Raw genomic sequence first — 20,369 nt, forward strand, 5'->3', positions numbered from 1 at the left:
AATGAGTCAGATAGGTATCAGCAGCAGTAACTCCTTTTTCAAAACTGTGTGTTGCTGGGCCATAAACCCTGAGCCTCTTCCAATCTCACATTTTTCCCATTCTCATGGTCATTCTGCCATCTTAATTGCACAGACTTTTTTTTTTTTCCTTCACTCTTTCTGCCACAGAAAGCAAAAGCATTTCCCACATGCCAGAAAAACAGAAGTTAGGAGATACTCTAGACTGTGGTCGAATATTGTTTTCCAAATGGAAAGCACAGTCAATTTTGACCAGGCCAGTATATGCTTAAAAATCTTCAAAACTGACTATAAAAATACTTCAAATCTATAACCCATATAAAATTTATATAATCTATGAAGTAGATGTATAATCTATAACACAGCTATACACACATCTGTATAATCTATAATAAAAATTGCAAGGCCAGTTTTTGGCCCAGGTTTGTAAATCCATTTTACAGCCTCGTGACCTGCAGCGATATGTCCTTTCGCCGCACATCGGGGCTGCAACCTCCAGTCCTGGCACAGCCGGTGAGCAGAGTCTGCAGTACACATGCTGCTAAACAGTGTGAATCAGGCTGCTGGACCTCCGCCACGGGAAGCAAAATAAGGCTGGACTTGTTCCCACGTGTGCATTTGAGATTTACTTCTCTCAAAGACAGTCCCTGACCTTGACCGTGGCCTTTCAAATTTATGGATTGGTAACAGGGAACTGAGGAATGAAAATACTTGAAGCTCCTCACCCTTCATATTTACCACACCAGATGGCTGCTGCTAAGTGTCAGCATCAGCCCAGTTTTACCATCTAACAGTGCCTGGGTACAAGAATTGTATCTTATCAGAGATGGTGTGAAGGCTGGCTTTTAACAGGGCCCGGTGCTTCTTGTTCTGGCAATGCATTTCACTCATCTGGAACTCTTTCTTTGAGGGATCTGAATAATTTATTCCTAGATACTCCTCTCCCCAAGGCCTTTACCTCTTGAAAACAGTAGCTACCGACTGGTTTTTGCTAGGCATGCACCCAATCTTTTAGCTGGTCAAGCAAAGTTGACCTGATTTTCAGGAAACCCTGTTGAAATCAGTGAGCCTCAGCCACCAGAAAACCATGGAGATGTACCAAGTATCTAAGTGTGAGATAACAGCAGGATTCCAAGAGGGATCCTCCTTTGTTCTGAAATGGTATCTGAGGTTTCAACTTTTAATAAGCAAGCCCTAAAAAAAAAATAATAATCCTCTTTTCCACTTCTCTACATCATGAGTCTCTCCCTGTCCCTCACAAAAGCCTGGATATGAAAATATTTTTGCTGGCCAATGGCTTCTGTAACGGAGTGGATAATTATTCAGTTCCTAAAGCAAATGGATGTTAAATGCAAGGATAAATTTAAACTTTTTTTTCCTGGGACTAGCCTTGGTGTTTATGTTGCATCTGTTACCTTACCTTCCATAAGAGCACAGCCAGCAACAGGAAGATGAGAATTCCCACCAGCAAACTGATGGCAATGATCCATCCGACAACATACCCACGAGGCTCCAGATTGTGCAAAGCCTCAAAGACCACCTACAAAGCAATTAGAAAAAGATCTTTTTACGATTGGAAGTTGTATTGTTTTCTCTTGTACTTATCTTATTAAACACATTGCATGGTGGCCTCACTGATCATATTTCATCTGTCAAACAAATATGGAATGTGTCCTTAATTTTGGGCTTTCCATCCATTTTTCGCAAGGGATTTAAAGCTTTCAAGTGGAATATGAGTAGCCGTGCTTTGGATCCAAACGATATCAGCTTCCACTATGAAATAACTCTTACCCTGCCAGCCCCCCGCCCCACCCCAGACATGGAGCTTGTTCTGGTGCTGGGCCACCAAAGGTGCGCAAAGGTTTGCATGAAAAACTCCATCCCTTGGATTGGCAGGGATTGCCATGACATCTCACATGGTTCATCTAACTCATCATGTTCCCAACCCTGCTAAATGCCCCAATGCTTCACATGGAACACACATGTATGCTGAGCTTGTTAACTTTTTTTCACAAGAAGTGGGACAACTCGCATGTATCCCTATTGAATACGATTCGTCCCTGCTGTGCTTCACAAGACACACTGTGTGAAAGAGTTGAGTGAAAGAATTTCCAGCCTCGTACTTCAATCAAAACCAGCTTCTCAGTGGAAAACTCAAGAACGGTTCTCTTCAGTGAGGGCTACTTCTGTGTTAAATTTTGCAATTTAATATCCAGCAAATGCAGAGAGGCAGCAGGGATTTTTTTTAAAGGTAATACATACGCTTTGTCTGGCTTTGTTTTGGTTTGTTTTGGAAGGCAAAGTAGTAAGTTTTCCTCCCTCCTTCACAAACCACTTTCATCATCTTTGCTTAAAAATGTCAAAACCCTTTCACAGATACAAACTTTTAAATCAATCTTTTAAACAAAACAAAAAAAACCTGGTAGTTAAAAGTGGGTGAAAATCCAGGAGTTAGAGTCAGATACAATTATGCAACCCCAAGACACTCATCTTTAAGAGGCCCATAGAAGACCCATGAAATACCTCCACTCACTGATGACATGGTTCAGACAGTGTCATTTATGAGACAGCAAAGGGAACATGATACCATACAACCCGTACGGATGTTGAAGATGGGCATTCAGGAAAAGGTGATGGCAGTACTGGAACAGGGGCCAAAGAGGCTCTGGGTTCTCCATCCTTGCCAGTTTCCAAGCCTCAGACAAAGCCATGGGGATCCTGAGCCAGTGCGAGCAACAGCCCTGCTTCGAGTGGGAAATGGGACAGGACAGCCTCCCAAGATCCCACTAACAATTTTTTTTCTGTTTCCGTAAGCATACGCAGCCTCAGCAAACACCCACAAAAATTACAGGCACAGATGAGAGAAAGCAGGTGAGTAGGGCTATATTTTGTCATGGTGTTCCCCTAAAGAAGTACTCAAAGATCCTTCGGCTCAGTTTCACAGGCTAATACTGATTAAGACCACAGCTTTTCTGGAGGAGGAATTTGAACACAGCTGATTTACACACACTGTTTTTTTCTATTTATGAGATATTATCAGGCATTTGGTGACAATGAGACATGAAAACATAACAAATGGACAGGAACGAAGCTATACATAGATAGCATTATCCAAACATATTCCCATAACTAGTATCACAATGCTCAAAATAGCTCTCAAACATGGACCAGTTCTTCACCCAAAAAAAAGAATAATTTTAGTGTTTCAGACATCAGCACAAAGCCTTTGTCAGACTTTCAAAGACATCTTGCTGAACAGAGAAAATTTCCTAAGCAGCAGAGTTTCCCTCATAGCTAAGACTAGCGTAAGGGAAATACCAGAGAGAGAGATCAAAGACAAATCTTGTGCCTTCCTCATATTTCTGAGCCAGCTTGGAAAGATGATCTGATGTGGCAGTCCATTTCTCACAGAGGCTATGGTTAGCATCCATCTTGTGGACACAAGTCAGATGACTATTTCTTAGATGATAAGGCACTAATGTTCGTTTCCTTTCTGACTCTTAAAAGAAAAAAAAACTCCTAGCATTTTAAGTATTGCCAACTTTAGTGAAGCAGTCTCTGGATACAAAATGATGTGGTGCCTTCTCTCCACTATTCCGACAGTAAATGTTAACATGACACAATTTCCAGCACAATAGACCTGTATGTCCCTCATGCTGCCAAAAGACAGAGCCAGGAATAGCTGCAGAGATCAAATCATACATCATGTCTACAGCAAGAGCCCCACATTTCAGGTTTGAAGCACACTGGCTAGAATAGCTTGGCTGCAGCTTTTGCAGTCACAGCTCAAGCTATAAGGGTAGAGAGCAACAACATGGTTTTCTTATCTACATGGTTTATCTTCTAGCAGACTGGAATCAACATACAAGCATAAAAACCCCCTGTTCATGGCTCTGTGGTTTGGAGAGGAGCAGGGATGTTGTGCATGTTAACGTCCTTATCTCTCTCAAGCCCTCAAAATCTGCCTGCATTAATAGGCAGCCACTGCAATGAGTTTTGGTGAAGAAGCAACCAACAACAAAAAGCCCAAGCCAAACCCCAGTCAAACCAGACTGAGCAGACAGTACATCACACGGCGGGAGTGTCAGCAAGAAGCCAGTACAGTGAGTGGTGGGAGGCCAGGGAAGCAAGTCATCCCCGGGGAGAGGTTGGAGGCAGAGGGTGACGTTACTAAAGAGAAGTGCGCCGGCCGCCGCCTGCCGCTTGACCCGCTGGCCTTTGTGCAGTCTCTGAAAGCCAATCTTGAATGAACCTTGAACTCCTTGTCCTGTCCACCCCAGCAGCACAGCCCCTGTAGGGCAGCCAACATGTTGGGGAGCCCAAGGCAGTCCCCAGCCCAGTGCACTTCCCACAGTCCCAACCGATAGAGAAGACAGGAGTGGTAAGAGCAACTGATGCAGAAGATAAGGGCAGGGTGGGGTGAGAAAGCATCCCAGAGAGGGCGGTGGGGGGCAGCAGCCGTCTGGTTCAGAGAAAGCACATGCAACGGTCATAAAATATGGAACAGATTACACGCTTGTTTTCAGACTCTGAAGAAACGCCAGGGAAAGGCTATGAAAAACACAGTTGTCTTGACAATATATGAGGAGTTTTAGTTTCGTATTTATCTTCTGTGTTTCATGCTGTACTTGTGGGATTGAAAGCGAGGAAGCCTGGGAGGCAGCGTAGCTCGCCGTTTAGCTGTACATAGCTCACACGACAATCAGATTTTACACAATGTAACTGCCCTTCTGTAAAATAACGGAGATCTGCACCCTACCACTGATTTCTGAAATGTTGAACCCGCATGGACAAGGTCATCTACCAGTTCATCTTCTACCCGTGCCAAACACTTGCTATATTCTGATAGTCTTAGTAAACGAATTGAAAAGAATCAGAATTTCTGGTTTTTTTAGCACTTTTAGAACACACTATTTCAGTAAAGTGTGTAGGCAAGAAATTTAGAAGTTAACTGAGTAGGAATTTTGCAAATACTTAAAGTTCATACTGTGCTGAAGCCCTTTGCAGAATAGGCATACGCTGCTGCACTGGGACTCAGAAAGATAAGAAACATACTTCATCAAAATCTGGTTAGAAACACATAATTGCAAAATTTTCACTTCTTTTTGCTTATGCGCACTAAATGAATTTTATGCACTTGTATCATGAACCACAGCACCATGAAAGGCATGGGCTTATCAAAAAATGCTATTTTATTTCTGTATTATCACCCAGAATATTTCTGGTGTTTCAAACCGCACTGCAGTGCTGGCTGACTTGTCCATTCAAGTGTCGTTATACTTGAAGGGACTTGCAGTAAAGACACCATTCTCCTACACATCTGTACACATACGCATCCATTTTAATATATTTATTTATTTCCATATACTAAGAAAAACCTTGGAAGTTCTTGAAAAATACAAACCTGAGGTATCCTTGCTACCTGCTTGTCCCCATCCCTGGGAAATTAACTGTATTTTATTGCTACTGCGTATTGTTCTGTTCCTTTACCCAAGTGTGTGTTTCTACCTGCCAAACAGCATGGTGAAGACAACAAAAATCCTTAAATGGATTGTTACATAAGAGATGGAAAGGTAAAACAACAAAATGAAAAACAAAACACGGTGGAAACAATAAGGCAGCAAATAAGCCACTGGAAAGGGGGCTGCAAAGCTGCTGGAGGAAGCACATATCTGGCTCCAGCCAGGCTAGGATGTTGCGCTCATCTCAAGGGTAAGCTGGAGAGAACAGGCGCCTTAAAATGCTGAGTGTTTCTAAAAGGCAAGAGGGGGGTTGGTGGGTTGCTCAGTGGAAGAGGTATTCCCATGTGCATTAAAAAAAGGCTGGGACATCATGAGCACCGTCTAGTACCACAGGCTGCTCCTTCCAACACAGACATGGAGGACAGGACAACGTCAGGAGTCCTCTGCACCACAGGCAGACAGCTAGAGCTTAGATGCATGAATATGCATTTAAATCTCTCTGCATATAAATATGCATATAAAGAACTCTCAAAAACACCTCGTAGGTCTTCACAACCATAAACTTAATTTTTTTTTTAACTTCTTCTGTTTTGTTGTTGTTATTTGCCCCGATTTCACATAGTGAAATCCAGCCTATTCTTCCCTCCACACTGGCGCTCACAGAGAGAAGTCCTTTTGCTCCATAAGAGCACTCCTCCTCCTGCACATGAGCAGTGAGCACAGGATGCGAATCCTTGGATCTGGTATTTGATCACCGCAGTCTCATGGAGCTTATTGTTGGTTTTGCCTCACATGCAGAGAAGAAGGGAGCCAAACCTTCATGGAAACCCATATGCTCAAGAAAAGAAAGTATGCCTCCTGAAAATACCACACCATCGGTTTCAGCCAATATATACTCATGTTAATATAACTGTCATCACAGAGCCAAATCCAAACTCTGCTCACCTTCTTCATGTGATTTGTCCAATATAAAAGTTCAAACAGCCTATTGTAACCCGAGACAGAAAATGTATCATTCCAAATCACACAAAACCATATCCAAATCCAGAGAAATTATTTCTGAATATTGCATAAATGCATCTTTTTAAAAAATGGGTTCATTTCAAAGACAGCCTCCTTCCCAACTTACAGATATTTACATAAGCTTTTGCATCTCCCTCACAAATCATCTACTAGAGTTTCTGACAAAGCTGATATTTATATGGGTGGTCCTGCCACCACTGGTACTTCTTACACTAGCATTACAAGTATCAGTCTTCCTTTTCCTTTTGTCTTCTTTGCAGATAGTTTGCACTCTGCTATTCTATACTACATGGTAAAAGTGCCCGGTGAAGTAAGGGCACCTGGTTCTAAAGAACTGTTTAAATGGGCTGAGAAGACTACATTTAGCTGTAGAAAGCAAAAAGGCCTCTTCAAATTTACCATGATAAAGTGTCTAAGAAAATGTTTTTCATTGTTAGGGAACACTTTCATAAACAGACTCAAAGGAAGTCCACAGACAACTGTTCAGAATTTGCTGCTATCCAAACGGATACGGTACAGCAGTCCATGGTCAATGAAAAGAACACAGGATGGGCTTTAAAAAGGAAGGGAGGAGTATCTCTCCTGTCTCTCCTTCCAGCTGAATAGCTGTGGCTTGCAACAAGTACTATTCCCTTCTGCATTCCACAAGAAAAGAGAGGGGGGGGAAAAATGCATACCTTGAGCCAAACCACATGTCTTAAATTTTTCCCTGAACATGACCCTATGCAAAACACAGAGCAATGGTAAAGCCAACAGACATATGGAAATAGCATAAAGGAGAGAGCAAACGGCACTCACATTAGAAAAGACTCGAAATTACAAATTGATGTTACATGGCTACAACATGTCAAGCATACTCCTTTACAGCTAGGGCTTCCCGGGAACTAGGAGCAAGCTCTTGTTTGAAGATTAATATCGCTTCCCAGCACAGACAGTGCACTTCATAATAGTTGCAACTCAAGGCTTGATGAAAGGCTTTCCGGGAACAGGAAACGGACAATGGGTTTCTTTGTTTTTTGTTTTCTTTTTTTTCTCCAAGCATTAGATAACAATGAAATACAGCAGAGCTTGCATTCCTAGATAAAAGCATTTCTAAATTTTTAACATTAAATAATAGTAATCCCACACATTTTGGGATGTGCCTATCATTCTGAGAGATTCTAAAACCCTTTGCAGACCAAAATATTTGGCAGAGAGATCCTGGCTTCTAACATTTCAGCTGGGGCATGGGTATCACAGTCAGGTGTTGCTTCAGTCATTAATGAAATTTTGCCCTAAAATTGAAAGATTTGCTCTGTGCAAACTGCAGAACTAAAGAGAGATCAAGCAATGTATTAACAATCAGGGCTGCAGGTCACTTACACAGCACATTCCCAGGGAAGGCTAGCTATGTTTTTCATTTCAGCTGCCAAGCCTATTTTTTAATGTTCTTTAGAATGGTCCAGAAACCCGACAAAGAAAATAAAACAGAAGGGGAAAAAATGGGGTCCTGTCATATAAAAGAATTTATTTTTCTGACAGGTCTAATAAAATAGAAAGGTAAGTCTAGGGTTGCAGACATGATGGTGGAAAAGGTGGTTGCTGTAGTGGTGTCTCTACTTTCAGACTGAAGATAGGAAGTAGATGCAGGTTCAATTCTTCCTTTGCCCATAGGGCTTTAAATCCAGCATCTCTGAGATGAGTGGTTTAATTTGGGACGTTGTCAATGTCTTCCAAAATGTGTTGAACTCAATGCTTTCACACTCAAACCTCAACAGTACTCTGAAATGGAGCCAATGAGAGAATGGTTGCATGGGCTGGTGGTGATGGCAATCATTGGGGATAAAAGGATAACTGAGAGATGGGATCTAGATCATGTTCCAAAAATACACAGCAAGAGAAGAAATTGAAAGTAGTCCAGATTACCTCTGATCCTCATGTGAGAGAGGAATAAGAAATGAAACTTCAAAATTTCACCAGGCAAAAAGAAAGCTGAATTTGGGTGTGGCCACCTGTTCAATTTTCAAGTGTAAGTATTAGGCAGCTTGGTAGTAGGAAACCAAAGCCATCACCTCCTCCATCTCCAGTAGGTTGTAAACATGGCCCTGGTACAGTTTTACTTACAGCCAAAACTATACAGTGAATTCACCTTGAACTTTAATTCCAGTCTCACGCAGATCAACACAAAATGCAGTACCAAGTCATACATTAATTCCACCAGTTCAGCACAACGGAACAGTTAAATGAATCTCTGAAAGATTAGACCCCCTTGCCCATTTTCACAGCTCCAAAATATCATTAACACTTCTAAATATTTCATACTGGCACATCTGAAAAGACTTTGCTGGGGTTTCAAGTCTCTGCTAGGTTTTCAAGAAAAATCTGAATTAGATTAAAGCAGATGTTAACCCTAGAACAGGAAGCTAAACCTAATTTTGGCACAAATACCTCAAGGTTATTACAATTTTGGCTAGTACAACACACATTCTCCTGCTCCACATAACATCATTCACAGAGTTATCACAGAGACCAAACCACAGAGCATAGTTCACAGCACTGCTAGTCCAGCCAGAGAAAGTCTGGGCTAGCCACCCCCAAGTCCAGTCACAAATTCCAGTTTGTATAGAGCTCTCAATAATCTCCAGCCCACTGGGATCAGGAAACCTTTCTCTTCAGGTTTATTTACTTACTGGTTTTTCTTCTGGGCTCCCATTGGGCACCTCCACAACTCTGAGGTCAGGGTCCACCCGCACCCTCGCCCTTGTGACAAACTGGATGACCGATGAACTGTCCTGAGAAGTAAAAAGAGGAAGCATGTGATTTGAGGGAGGGGGAGAAGAAAAAAAAAGCACCAGAAAAACCCCAAACAAAACCATCAACCATTTGCCGGTGTAATAAACGCACCTAGACAATGCTTAGTGGGGCTTGGGTTGAGAGTGACGTACTATCCTGGTTAAAAGCCTGCTTTGAAAAAATATACCCTATCCAGACAAAACCGAGCACATTATCTCAGATTAAAACAAAACCAGTTATGTTGGACTTTAAACACATCACTGGTATTTGGCCTGTTAATGTTTCCCACATTTACTGCAAAAGCAAAAGGCAGAGCATTGCCAATCAACACAGGCAGGCTCAATATTAACCATCAAAGAAAAGTTCCTATTTGTTTTTCAAGTGAACAGAAAAAAGATATACGAAAACCGGGATAAACTCAAGCATATCCCAAGGCGAAAACTTCTTAATTATTTGAATCTGCGCACTGCAAATATCTTAAATACTCAATGTACACCTCCCCTTATTAATATATATTTCTCCTATATTTTACACAGTGCATTTTAACAGGCACATTCCATTAAGCTGCCATTTTAACTCATAGGTTAGTCATTTGTATGGTGTTCACCTTGGGGAGGGTAGGTGATAAGTAGCAAATGGCATGTAATTGGTGCTACTGGCCCAAAGACAGGTGTAAGCACTGTATGTCTTTTAAAGAAGTGTTGCTAATGGCCCTCTTGGAAATGACCCAGCAGATGGGATGAATCCTGGCTATTCCCAGGACTGACTTTCCCGGAAGCACATTTTGTGTGCGCCCAGTTACTTGCTTACATATTTCAGCATTTCTAGAAGCACATAACAAACACCTGAAACTTCTGGCCTTGCCTGTATTTCCTGTTTTCAAAGGCGAACAAACATGAGCAGACTGGTTGGTTTCAGCTAGAAAAGCTCAGAGCTATCAATTGCTTTAGGAACTGCTTTCTAATAAGGGCTCTCTCCAATGCTTTTAATCTATCAAAGAAGGTTTATTTCAGTAAACTGATGTCATCAGCTTTCTCCTCTGATTATCTTATACCCTCATAATCTTACAGCATCTTGCCACAATTACCCAGTCAGCGTTTTTGTTAAGTATAGGAAAACAGTGCAAAATGCAGTATATCACTAGAAATCTAAAAGATTTGCTGTCTCATTCAGTGGCTTCAGAGAAGATGGGAATTAACTTGCAACCATTTGTTTCTTGTCACAAATGTCAAGCTCAGCATTAATATGGTCATGATGTATCTTCTTTGAATAATAATCATCTGAAGTAAAAAATTACAAAGAACTGCCGCATCTCTGTTTACATGGAGGGCATGATAGATAGTGAGTCACAGTTTACATGCACTTACTCTACTTTTCATTTTTCAGAAAGAAAACTTTTGGAAATCAATTCAACTTTCGGAAGTCTCTAGCCTTAACACCATGCATACAATTAGGGGCCTCATTTGTTGTTTCTTAATGTATAAATTTCTGAACTTTATTTCTGCCTTAATGGGTAATGGGTAAAAACTAGGATTAACACCTCCATACACGCTGTTGATAAATAGATCTGTTTTCTTTGACACCGTAATTTTTTATAACACACTAGTAAAGAGAAGGAGGAATGCAACTCTTGAGTCCATTGATGCACGTAAGCACACTTAAATTGGTATTTAAGACAAACTACAAAGGAAATGCATACCTTCTTCAGAATCTCAGTATTCAGCAGCGTGTAGACACTTATATCACAGGACTCTGCTTTTGCTAGCGAGCTTAAGTTGCAGCGTACAATTAAGCAGGACCTGCCTGGTCTTTCACAGTCCTACAGGAAATACGGAAAAAGCTGTTAGGCAAAGGAGGAAAATGTTCAGTGACAAACTGTGTGACAGCAAACATGCCAGCTGACTAAGTTACATAGTAAACTGCTAAATACAGCACTCCTGCATTGAAATAGCAACAACTTTCAAGACCTAAGGACAGCTAGATACAGAGACCTGCAAGAAAGCAAGGCAGGTGAAATTCAGCCCTCTGCAGAGCTGCTGAGACACGCGAGCGCCTGGGGCTGGGCCAGCGCTGCACATCAGCCCTCTGCACAGGGTGGGCACCGAGCATGGTGCAGGGCCCCGCTGCCCCGTGAGCCTTCGACAAAATACAGAACCGAGGGCTCTGGTCACTGAGTGTGCGCTGCCGTGTCAGGTAACTCCTTCCCCACTGCACGTCCTGAAACTTCCTATAGCCATTTAAAAATCAGATAATTAAAATCACTAAATATCCCCACAGCACAACATCAGTATTAGTCTACATGCACCAAACAGTTGCTTTATAATGAACTATCTGCTTGAGCTCTTCATGCTGAGCCACGCAAGTCTGTTGTAAGATACACCGTACGTTCAAGTTTGTCATAGGCGGACTTTCTCACCAATACTTTTCTGCCAGACTTTGTGAAAAAAGCAAATATCGTGTGGAAAATATTTTCGTTCTCTTGAGGAACAATGCATGGGCTGGGGTTTCTGTGAAAAGAACAGCTTCCTTTGTCCTGACCAACCTGCAAGCACAATTATAATCACAATCATTATTCTGAATTCAAACAAATGACACAAGAAGGTGGGATTAGCCTGTCCATAAAAATGCACCTACATCTGAGCTGGATGTCTGGTTTCCCATTAATAGTCAAAAAGAGAGAAATAAGTACTTTGGGAGACAAATAATCCTAAAGAAGATACCTAAAGTAAGCCAGACAAACCATGCTCTAGAAATGCTTGTCTCTCTTGACTGGATAGGATTCGAACATATCTAACCTAGCTCACATGTAGGTGCCTGTGTTCTACATGTCTGGAGATGGAGACAGAGGAGAAAAATCTCAGCAAGACATAAATCACCACATAGCATTTTAAGTCAGTTGTGTTACCCTATGTATTACCTTTTTTGTAACTGTATTATCCGGTGCTTTGGCCAACTTGGCTGTTTCACAGTTCATATGAGAACTAATGATATAAATGAAATCTTTGTGTAAATGCATAAGCCTGGACACTAAATCTGTTCTTTTACCTTCAGCACAAAGAGTTCAAAACAAACCTTTTTGTATCATTAGCTTATTCGCTTTCCAGAAAAGTAGATGCTTGAAGCAAGTTAAACATACCAAGCTTCGATAAAATGATCTTCAGACAAGATAACCTTGCACTAGAAAACCCTTCTCACTTTTTGCAGCTTATGAATATTCACTGAAGAAAATCTATTGCAATTTAATACAAACTATGACAACAAAGTATCAGCAAATTCCTCCTGCTGCCATGCTTAAAACCTGTAAGAGTGAGAGAGAGGGAGATTTTCCCATAAACTACGAAGCAATGTTCTTGTACATCCTGCTGTTGACCTCCCCACATCCTCTGCTCAGAGGATGAAAACTTGTACCTTATTCAAATCACAAATCCTTGAAAGAGGGAGGAAAAAAAAGTTGTTATAGATATGAAATTACTGCATGCTCTGAGTCCAATTCTGCATGAAACAGATTACAGCTGAGTTAGCCAAAGTATTGCCAAAAAAGCAACAAAACCCAAGGTCTATCTCGATCTTAAATGCTATTTTCCAGACAAGTGATGTCTATGTCTCTTGGTAAGATATACCTTTTCTGCTTCACTGGCCCACAAGCTCGTCATAATCTGTTCTTTGAAGTATGTATTCATAACCTGTCTTTACATAATCTGTCCTTACGTTCCCAACAGATACAGGCACAGTTTACAGTCTCCTTGGGATCAACTGAAAATTAAGACTACGATGTTCTCCATTTGTCCAGATCACCTGCGATGCGTTTTCATTATTTATTGTAGGTAAGAGATTCACAAAGCACACTGACATTTATTTTCTTTGAACTTTCACATGGGAATTAGATCCAGATCAACCAGAAGGTTTATGTTAAAACAAGAACAGCAAAGAGTCAAGGTCTATTCAGTACTTGCTCTTTCTTCCTGAAAGTTTGAATTACCAGACACTTGGACAGATGTCATTAGATTCATGCAAGAGATACAGAAAGGACTGTATGAGCTTCTGCACTATGCCAGCTTTTGGGGTACTCTCCAAATAGTCCTGCTTTACATCCTGTACAAATACGGTGTAAGAACAAACCAAAGCAGAAATATCTCACAAGACTAAAAGGAATTATCTGGCATGAAGCAACATAAATCTGGTCCTTTCTTCTCTAAATGATTATCTTTTCTTAAACTGAAGCTTGGCTACCTCTTGTCCTTTTCAAAACACTTTAGCTGAAACAGAGAAAGGCACGTCCAGAGGAGTAAGTCTGGATTTGGAAATACCCTTTCCTCTCTGCCAACTATGCAGCAATCACACACAAGGTGGCTATTAAATTCAGTGTCTGCGCCCACGTTAGGAGGGACACGTGCAAGGACCGAGCACCTCCTGTCACCTGCGCTGCTCTGGAACAGACCAGCGGGTCATCTACAGCCTGTTTTAGGAGCCAAAGGCAGATACTGCTTCCTAGAAGAAGGCAGACACTACTACTTGGCCTGCGGAATTTGGGGGAATTCAACAAGGCAGAAATTAGGTCGTATTCATCTGTGTATCTGTGATCAATCAGTGTATGCTGACAGCCGGTAGGCAGGGAAGGATGCAAGGCAGTTGAGAACCACTCAGCTTCTTTTAGCACTCTTAGAAACAGCAGAGCCCCAGAAGTAGGAAAAAAGTAACAAAAACTTTGAAACGGGTGGTAGGTATGCTGAGGTAGAAGGAAATCCAGCCTTTCCAAAGGACTGGCCACAATTGGGTGGTTTTAATTGTTTTTTTGTTTGTTTGTTTTGTTAGGGTGACTGTCAGACACTTATATTTCACACCATCTCTTATTTTCCTCAATTTTTACATGCATAAAGGGAAGGTTCAGTCAACCAGTCAGACAAAACTATGGTAACTTTCATTAAACTTGGTTTTCAATGAAAAATTCAGCTCTAGGAAATCAACTTGCCAAATAAAAATCGTAGCACAAAGTTCCTGCGTTATGCTGAGACTGAACTGCATCTCTGAAGTACAAATCAGGATTTGGCCTCCCGTGTGAGCCTCTCCTTGTTCAAACCCCAGGAACCTGCTTTTCTCTTTGTGACCGACCTCATAATCTGGTACATGGAGAAGAAAATTTCTGGCAAAGTCTAAGGGCTTTGCATGAGCAAACACTTACAATTTACAGATGCAAGAACTGTGCAAGTCTTTGAATTGGAGTAGGTAGCCAGGCTCTTTGACAAAGTCTTGGAGTTTAGAGTACGTGACATACTAGAGCTTTTCGGAAATCTCCATGTGGTCTCAGCAGCCTATAAGCAGAAGAGGACTACCCCCAAAGTGATCTTCCCAGGACCTGGGATCTAACATCTCACAGAAATAGCAGAAGGGGGTTTTCAGAGCAATGCAGAGGATGTGGAAAGAGATGTGCGTTGCCTTTGCACTCAGTACAAGGACTATACAGAAACCACAGAAAAAAAAAAATCAACATCCAACTCCTAACACAAACAACAACAAAACTGGGGCAGGGGGAACAGGGACAGAAGGGAGGCACTCTTAGATCCTACATTAAGACTGCAGCTTGGGGAATAAAAACCCCATCCCGAGTGAGGTACCAAGCAGGAGCAGCCCTGCAGCCTCCCAAGGAGGGACTTCCAAGGAGCTGTGTCAGACCTGTCTCTGCTGAAGGTTGTTTCATTTTGTTTTCCAGAAGGTACCTACCCATTTTAAGTCCTGCATAGAATCATGTGTGGTCTGGGGCACTGGCAATACCGTTATATCTATCTCCTGTACTGGAAGCATACCTAAAATCTGTACCCAGACAGAAGTAGACAAAGTCTACCTTAGCACAAAATGTAGGCCAAAGAAAAAGGTGAACCAGGGTAACTGCACGGCACCCTCAGCACTGATGTCTGCATTACCTACTTCTCTAACTCGCTCCGAGTCTGGGCCTGTGGCCTGCACGTGCTGCAGCCACGAGTGTGAAGTGCACTCTTCGAGCGCTCCTTTCTGTTTCTTTTGCCCAAAAGGAATCCAGCCTGTGCACCCTGTGATGCGAACCACAGCTCCCTGCGTGGGGAGGGCTGGGGATTTCGCTTTAAAAGCTCACTTCAGGACTGAACTAAGATACTAGTAAAGAAGTGCTCTAAGGCACACTTTGGTCTTCAGCCCAGCAGAACTTCTGCAAAGGGTGATGACTTCGAAGGTGCACAAAATATACGTTATGCATGCTTGCTAAGAACAAGTTTTCAATTTTTCACACATGAGGGTGGATAGTACATTAACTCCTATAAGCAGAACTCCTGGAATTCATGTTGTTTGTTATGTACTAGAATGGTTACGTTTCTACGTAAGCAAACCCTTCTGGAACAAAATAGCTACGATCAGTCTTGACCATATAAAATTCCTCTGTAACTAGAAGTGATAGATTTTTTTTTTTAATCTGACCTAGCAGATTTCATTGAACAGTTTTACATTGCAGAAAAAATGGTATAATTTCAAAGGTCTTAAATGATTTTCTACTTTTTCTTCTTCTTTATAGACAATAGTCTATGCTCTCACATATAGTCGAGAATGGCACATATATAATGAGTTTTTTCAGCATCAAATTTTTGTAACACAGAACTAAATATTACCAACTACTGATCCTAGCCCTCAACTAATTAAAAAAAAAACAATCATATTTTTGCAAAGAAATTACACTTTCAGATTTTCAATTCTAAACTGAAAAATTCATAAGGGGGTGTTTTTTTGATGGAAACCCAAATATTTTTGAAACATTTTTCCACAAAGAATTTATAATTTGATATATTTATTATGATTTGTCATTGTTCTAATTAGAATGAAGTATAGTTTGACCATCTTGAATAATGTCTTCAACTTTCACATGAGGCAAACCAACACCAAGAACAAAAGTAAAATTTTCCCACACAAGTTTTTACTGACAACGGTTTCTTTTTACCAGGCTGTCTGTGTGTAGGGATGTTCCCATTCCCCAGGAACATCTTGTCATAGACTGCAAAACACCTAACATCAATGCATCATGTGTATTTTTTTTTTCTAGTTTTTAACCCAAGTTCAAAGGCAAGTTTGTCAAACTGCTCAGCCTCAAGGTAAAGAAAGGTCAAAAAAAAAAAAAAAAATCACTCTGATATTCCCACTGTGGAATACCAGAGTGATTAAAGCCAGCACAGCCTGCATGCAGATCTCTCCTGCATTCTTGAACATCGCTGGATGCCAGAATAGCCATCTGCAATTTTCAATAGTGAGACGTTATTGCTGGGTGCCTCACTTAGACACCTAACAGGTCTGCTTCCAGAAGGTGGACATGGGACACTGAAAAATCTCCATCTTTTAAAGAGTTTTAGCTGGACATCCAAAACCTAAGGGACTGAAAATCACTACTCTCTCATGAATATATATATGTGTATTCTCCTATTGTATTCAACACGCGTGCATATACATGCAACATGCATAAACACAATGAGCTACAAGCCAGAACATTTGTACTACACAGACTGTAAATGGCACCTTACGCAACAGGCCTCTAAAGGTCACCATAAGTCTGCAAAGGCTAATAGTATTACTGATCTATCATCATGCAGAAAAGCAGAATAACCCTTATGCTGCCTACCCTACCCATAAATGGCCACACGTTCAGAGACAAATTAAGTCTCTGGCTTTGTTAACTTGCTGGAAGTTGTTCTCCCCTTAAAGAGCCCATAAACATGCTTGAGAGACAACGTTTAAATAGGACAGCCTATACAATGGGTTACTCTGCCAACTTTTTGTCGTCAGCACAAACCACTAAGCTTCTCAGAGACAAGACGTAACCACTGGAGAAAGCACGCGCATTACTTCATGCTTTAAAAATGCTGTATCTGCAACAAGGAAGAAATTCCCACAGGACAAGTTTAGTGGACTCTGAATATTTGAAAAGTCTTACAGAGCAGGGGCAAACCCATAAAGCATGTTGGATTTATTACGTACACAGGGATCATCCCCTCTGACTTTCCCTGCACGTGTAGGGATTTATGAGGATACTCGGGCTGAGCTTGGCACCGCAACGAGGTGGTACCAGTGCAAGGGGTACACTCACCCTACGTTCCCCTGGGAACACAGAGGATAACCCGGGGCTGCCAGTGAAACACTTCTCACATTTCTAATCCAGGTCAGCCATGGGTTTAGGGGGTTTGGAGTTTCTAGGAGAAATAATACGCCTGCTGCCTCAGCACAGTCCCCTTCTACTGTAAGCTCTGTCCCCCACCTTCAGTGTACTCGTAACATCATTTCTGCTCATCTGTAGCTACTCTCAGAACATGACAATTTCTAGCAAGCCTTTGGGGCCTTTAAGAAATTGTTGGGGTTTGTCGGCAAACATTTTAAGCGTTCAGGCCATACTGCCTGTAACATAAACTTCACAGGTGAACTGAAAGCCGGTGGCCCCTTCTAGACTTAACCTCAACCCATTTCACATGCATCAAAGGTGAGATCTTCCCTTTTTTTCAGAGCCTCATATCCTGCACAAGGTGTCAACCTGGGAGAGGGAAATGAAATACAATTTCCAAACAGGGGGCTGGAAAGGTCAGCTGAGGACCAAGCACAGGGAAGTGGAAATTGGCAGTTGGCATGGGGTTAAGTATCTGCACGTGATAGGAGTCTCTCAGAAGAATCAGACTGAAAAACGTGAGGAAACTAGCTGTTGCTTCCAACCAAGCATTAGGTACAATCTCCCTGCTGCCTTGCTGCATATAAGAAGCTGAGTGCTAATCCCACATTTAATGATTGTCATTTTACAAGATAAACAGGCGAGCAAATGTGTATCTTCAGCTCATTCCGTATAGACAACACTAGACTCCCACTAATGCAAAGGAATTCATTATGGTATTAAAACTTAAAGTTTCCAGGCTCTTCCAGTAAGCCTGATTCCCCTCTTGAACTAAATCATCACCAGTTATTAGTGAGAACCTGGAAGCCAGCAGCATTAAGGTGAGACAAAGCAAGAGTGAAGGTGGAATCCAGCCGTGAGTGCATGTGGTGGAACCAAACCCAGGTCCGAACACAGAAAAAGCACAGGGGCAAGTTCAGGGAAAACGTCATGAGACACAAGATATTTGGAACAGGAATTTTAGCTGCAGAAAACACGCTCAAGGTCTGAACACAGGTCAGTTGTTTCACAAAATTGTTAACATTGTTCAACTCCGAAATGGATGCCTTTCTCATCAGCCCTGGGGTATGCTGGCTCCAAAGGACAGTTTGGCCATAGCCTTCCTGAAATTGCTGCCAGATAGTTTTTACGTATTTCTTATTAGGTTTTTTACTGTTTTATTTATGTATGCATGTCTAATCAGTGGTTCAAGTTTGCAAATTGGATAATAAATAACAGATCCATTTTTGTTTATATTTGTTGCTAACCATAGCATACTCACCCTAGTATTAGGGGAAAAATTCATATGTGTGTCCTAATTCAAAGACACTGATTCACCCTATAGTAGGTGAACAGAGATGAATTGATATGCATGGTTAATCTAACATGTCACACACTGAGAAAAAAAGAGTACTCACAAGAAATTCCAGACAAGGTCAGACTTTCAACAGTAGACAAATAAGTTATGTAAATATGTTATCTGAGTACTTGCTCCATATGCCAAAAATGTTTAATATTCACAGATAATGAAACATGTTTGAATCAGAGCCGTTTTGTTGATTCTGGCAATAAATTTAAGAGCCACTGAAACAACAGAAAAGAATTTTTTAAATTAACCCATTTTACACAACCCTTGAAAGATTTTGACTAAAAATAGCAATGCAATTAAGCAAAAGCAGTACTCCACAGATCCAACAGGTAAACTTACATGGCCATGAGAGACAAGATTTAAACAGCAAAGTGGAGATGCTAAAGCATTAAATCAGGATAGAGGACTATTCCACCGTAGCTCTGACTCCTGCTCTACCAGCTGAAAGGAAAACACCAGATGCACGTTTGGCACAAATAATGTGCTAACCTGACTGTAATGCCTGGAGATGTTTTTCTGATGCACTTAACCCTGCACCTTAATTAAATAACCTGTTAACAGGGTTTGATTAGCATAATCCTGCAACATTTGCCTGGTCTTGGCCCTGCAACCACTTCGCATGTACTTAGCAGCAATCCCCAGATGTACTATTCTCAAGAACTAGCGTGCCTACCCAGTTTAGTAAGAAAAGCAAAGATCTTCTGATTTAAAGTGCCTGACTTACAAGACAGCAGCTTCTTTCCTAACCAGAGGGCACCGCCACGTGTACACACTGAGAAGAAAGACTGACCCCTCATGTGATTTAACTGCGAGGTCCACAGAAGGTTCAGGCCTAAGAATGAATGAACACCACCTTACATGGAAACCAGCCTACCTCTGACATTCACGTGCTCCTTACACATCAGCCTTTAACAGCTGAAATCCAAAAGAGTCACTGACAGGTTCATTTCCTCTCTCTATGATGAGCTGTGAAATGCTTAACACGTGAGGTGGCAAATAGATCTCAAGGTACGTCTCTATTTAAAAAAACCCTTGAGATCACTTGGAGTTCAGTGCTCCTTCAGCTAGGTTCTACCTGTCTCCAGCACATCCCCTTCTACAGACTTTCCTACGATGCATAAAACACAAATAAGCCCAAGGTTTTTCTTTACCCAACTGTTGGACTTCCCTCATAGGCTGTGCTGATGTTAGGATGAAAAGTTGATGACTGTGCAGATAAATACACTCCCTGCAGGGCTCAAACAACTCAGGTGGGATGTTTCACTAAAGCAGATATTTGAATGTATCGGAAAGGTATCTAAGATCAGCTCTAAGATCTAAGCTCTCTTTAGGGGCAGTGGAGAGAAGGTATGACCTCCAAGAGGAGGATTTTGCTGATCTGTTGTAGACACTTGAAGATTAAATTAGTCATCCTCATCAAAAAACCCTCCTGGGGGGTGGGAGGCTATTTTAAGTTAAGCAGAAGATGTCCCTTGTTTCCAGGACATCCTCAGAGTTCTCATTCCCCCGGGGAATGGTTTACTGATACTTTTGATAGTATCCAGTACCTTGCACTAGACTGGAATTATGGACTTTCAAAGTC

At 41.5% G+C, this 20,369-nt stretch overlaps 1 protein-coding gene across 1 annotated transcript in view; it reads right to left on the reverse strand.

Moving 5' to 3' along the window:
- ITGA9 (integrin subunit alpha 9) overlaps nt 1-20,369 on the reverse strand; it is a 214,485-nt gene that overhangs the window by 14,988 nt on the left and 179,128 nt on the right. Inside the window, exons 23-26 of the mRNA XM_059818609.1 lie at nt 11,692-11,817; nt 10,975-11,094; nt 9,173-9,274; nt 1,439-1,558 (exon numbers count right to left, since the gene is read on the reverse strand). Coding sequence (XP_059674592.1) covers nt 1,439-1,558; nt 9,173-9,274; nt 10,975-11,094; nt 11,692-11,817 — 468 coding nt within the window. The remainder of the gene's footprint in view (nt 1-1,438; nt 1,559-9,172; nt 9,275-10,974; nt 11,095-11,691; nt 11,818-20,369) is intronic.

This window comes from Gavia stellata, chromosome 6 (assembly GCF_030936135.1).
Source record: "Gavia stellata isolate bGavSte3 chromosome 6, bGavSte3.hap2, whole genome shotgun sequence".
NCBI classification, from domain to species: domain Eukaryota; kingdom Metazoa; phylum Chordata; class Aves; order Gaviiformes; family Gaviidae; genus Gavia; species Gavia stellata.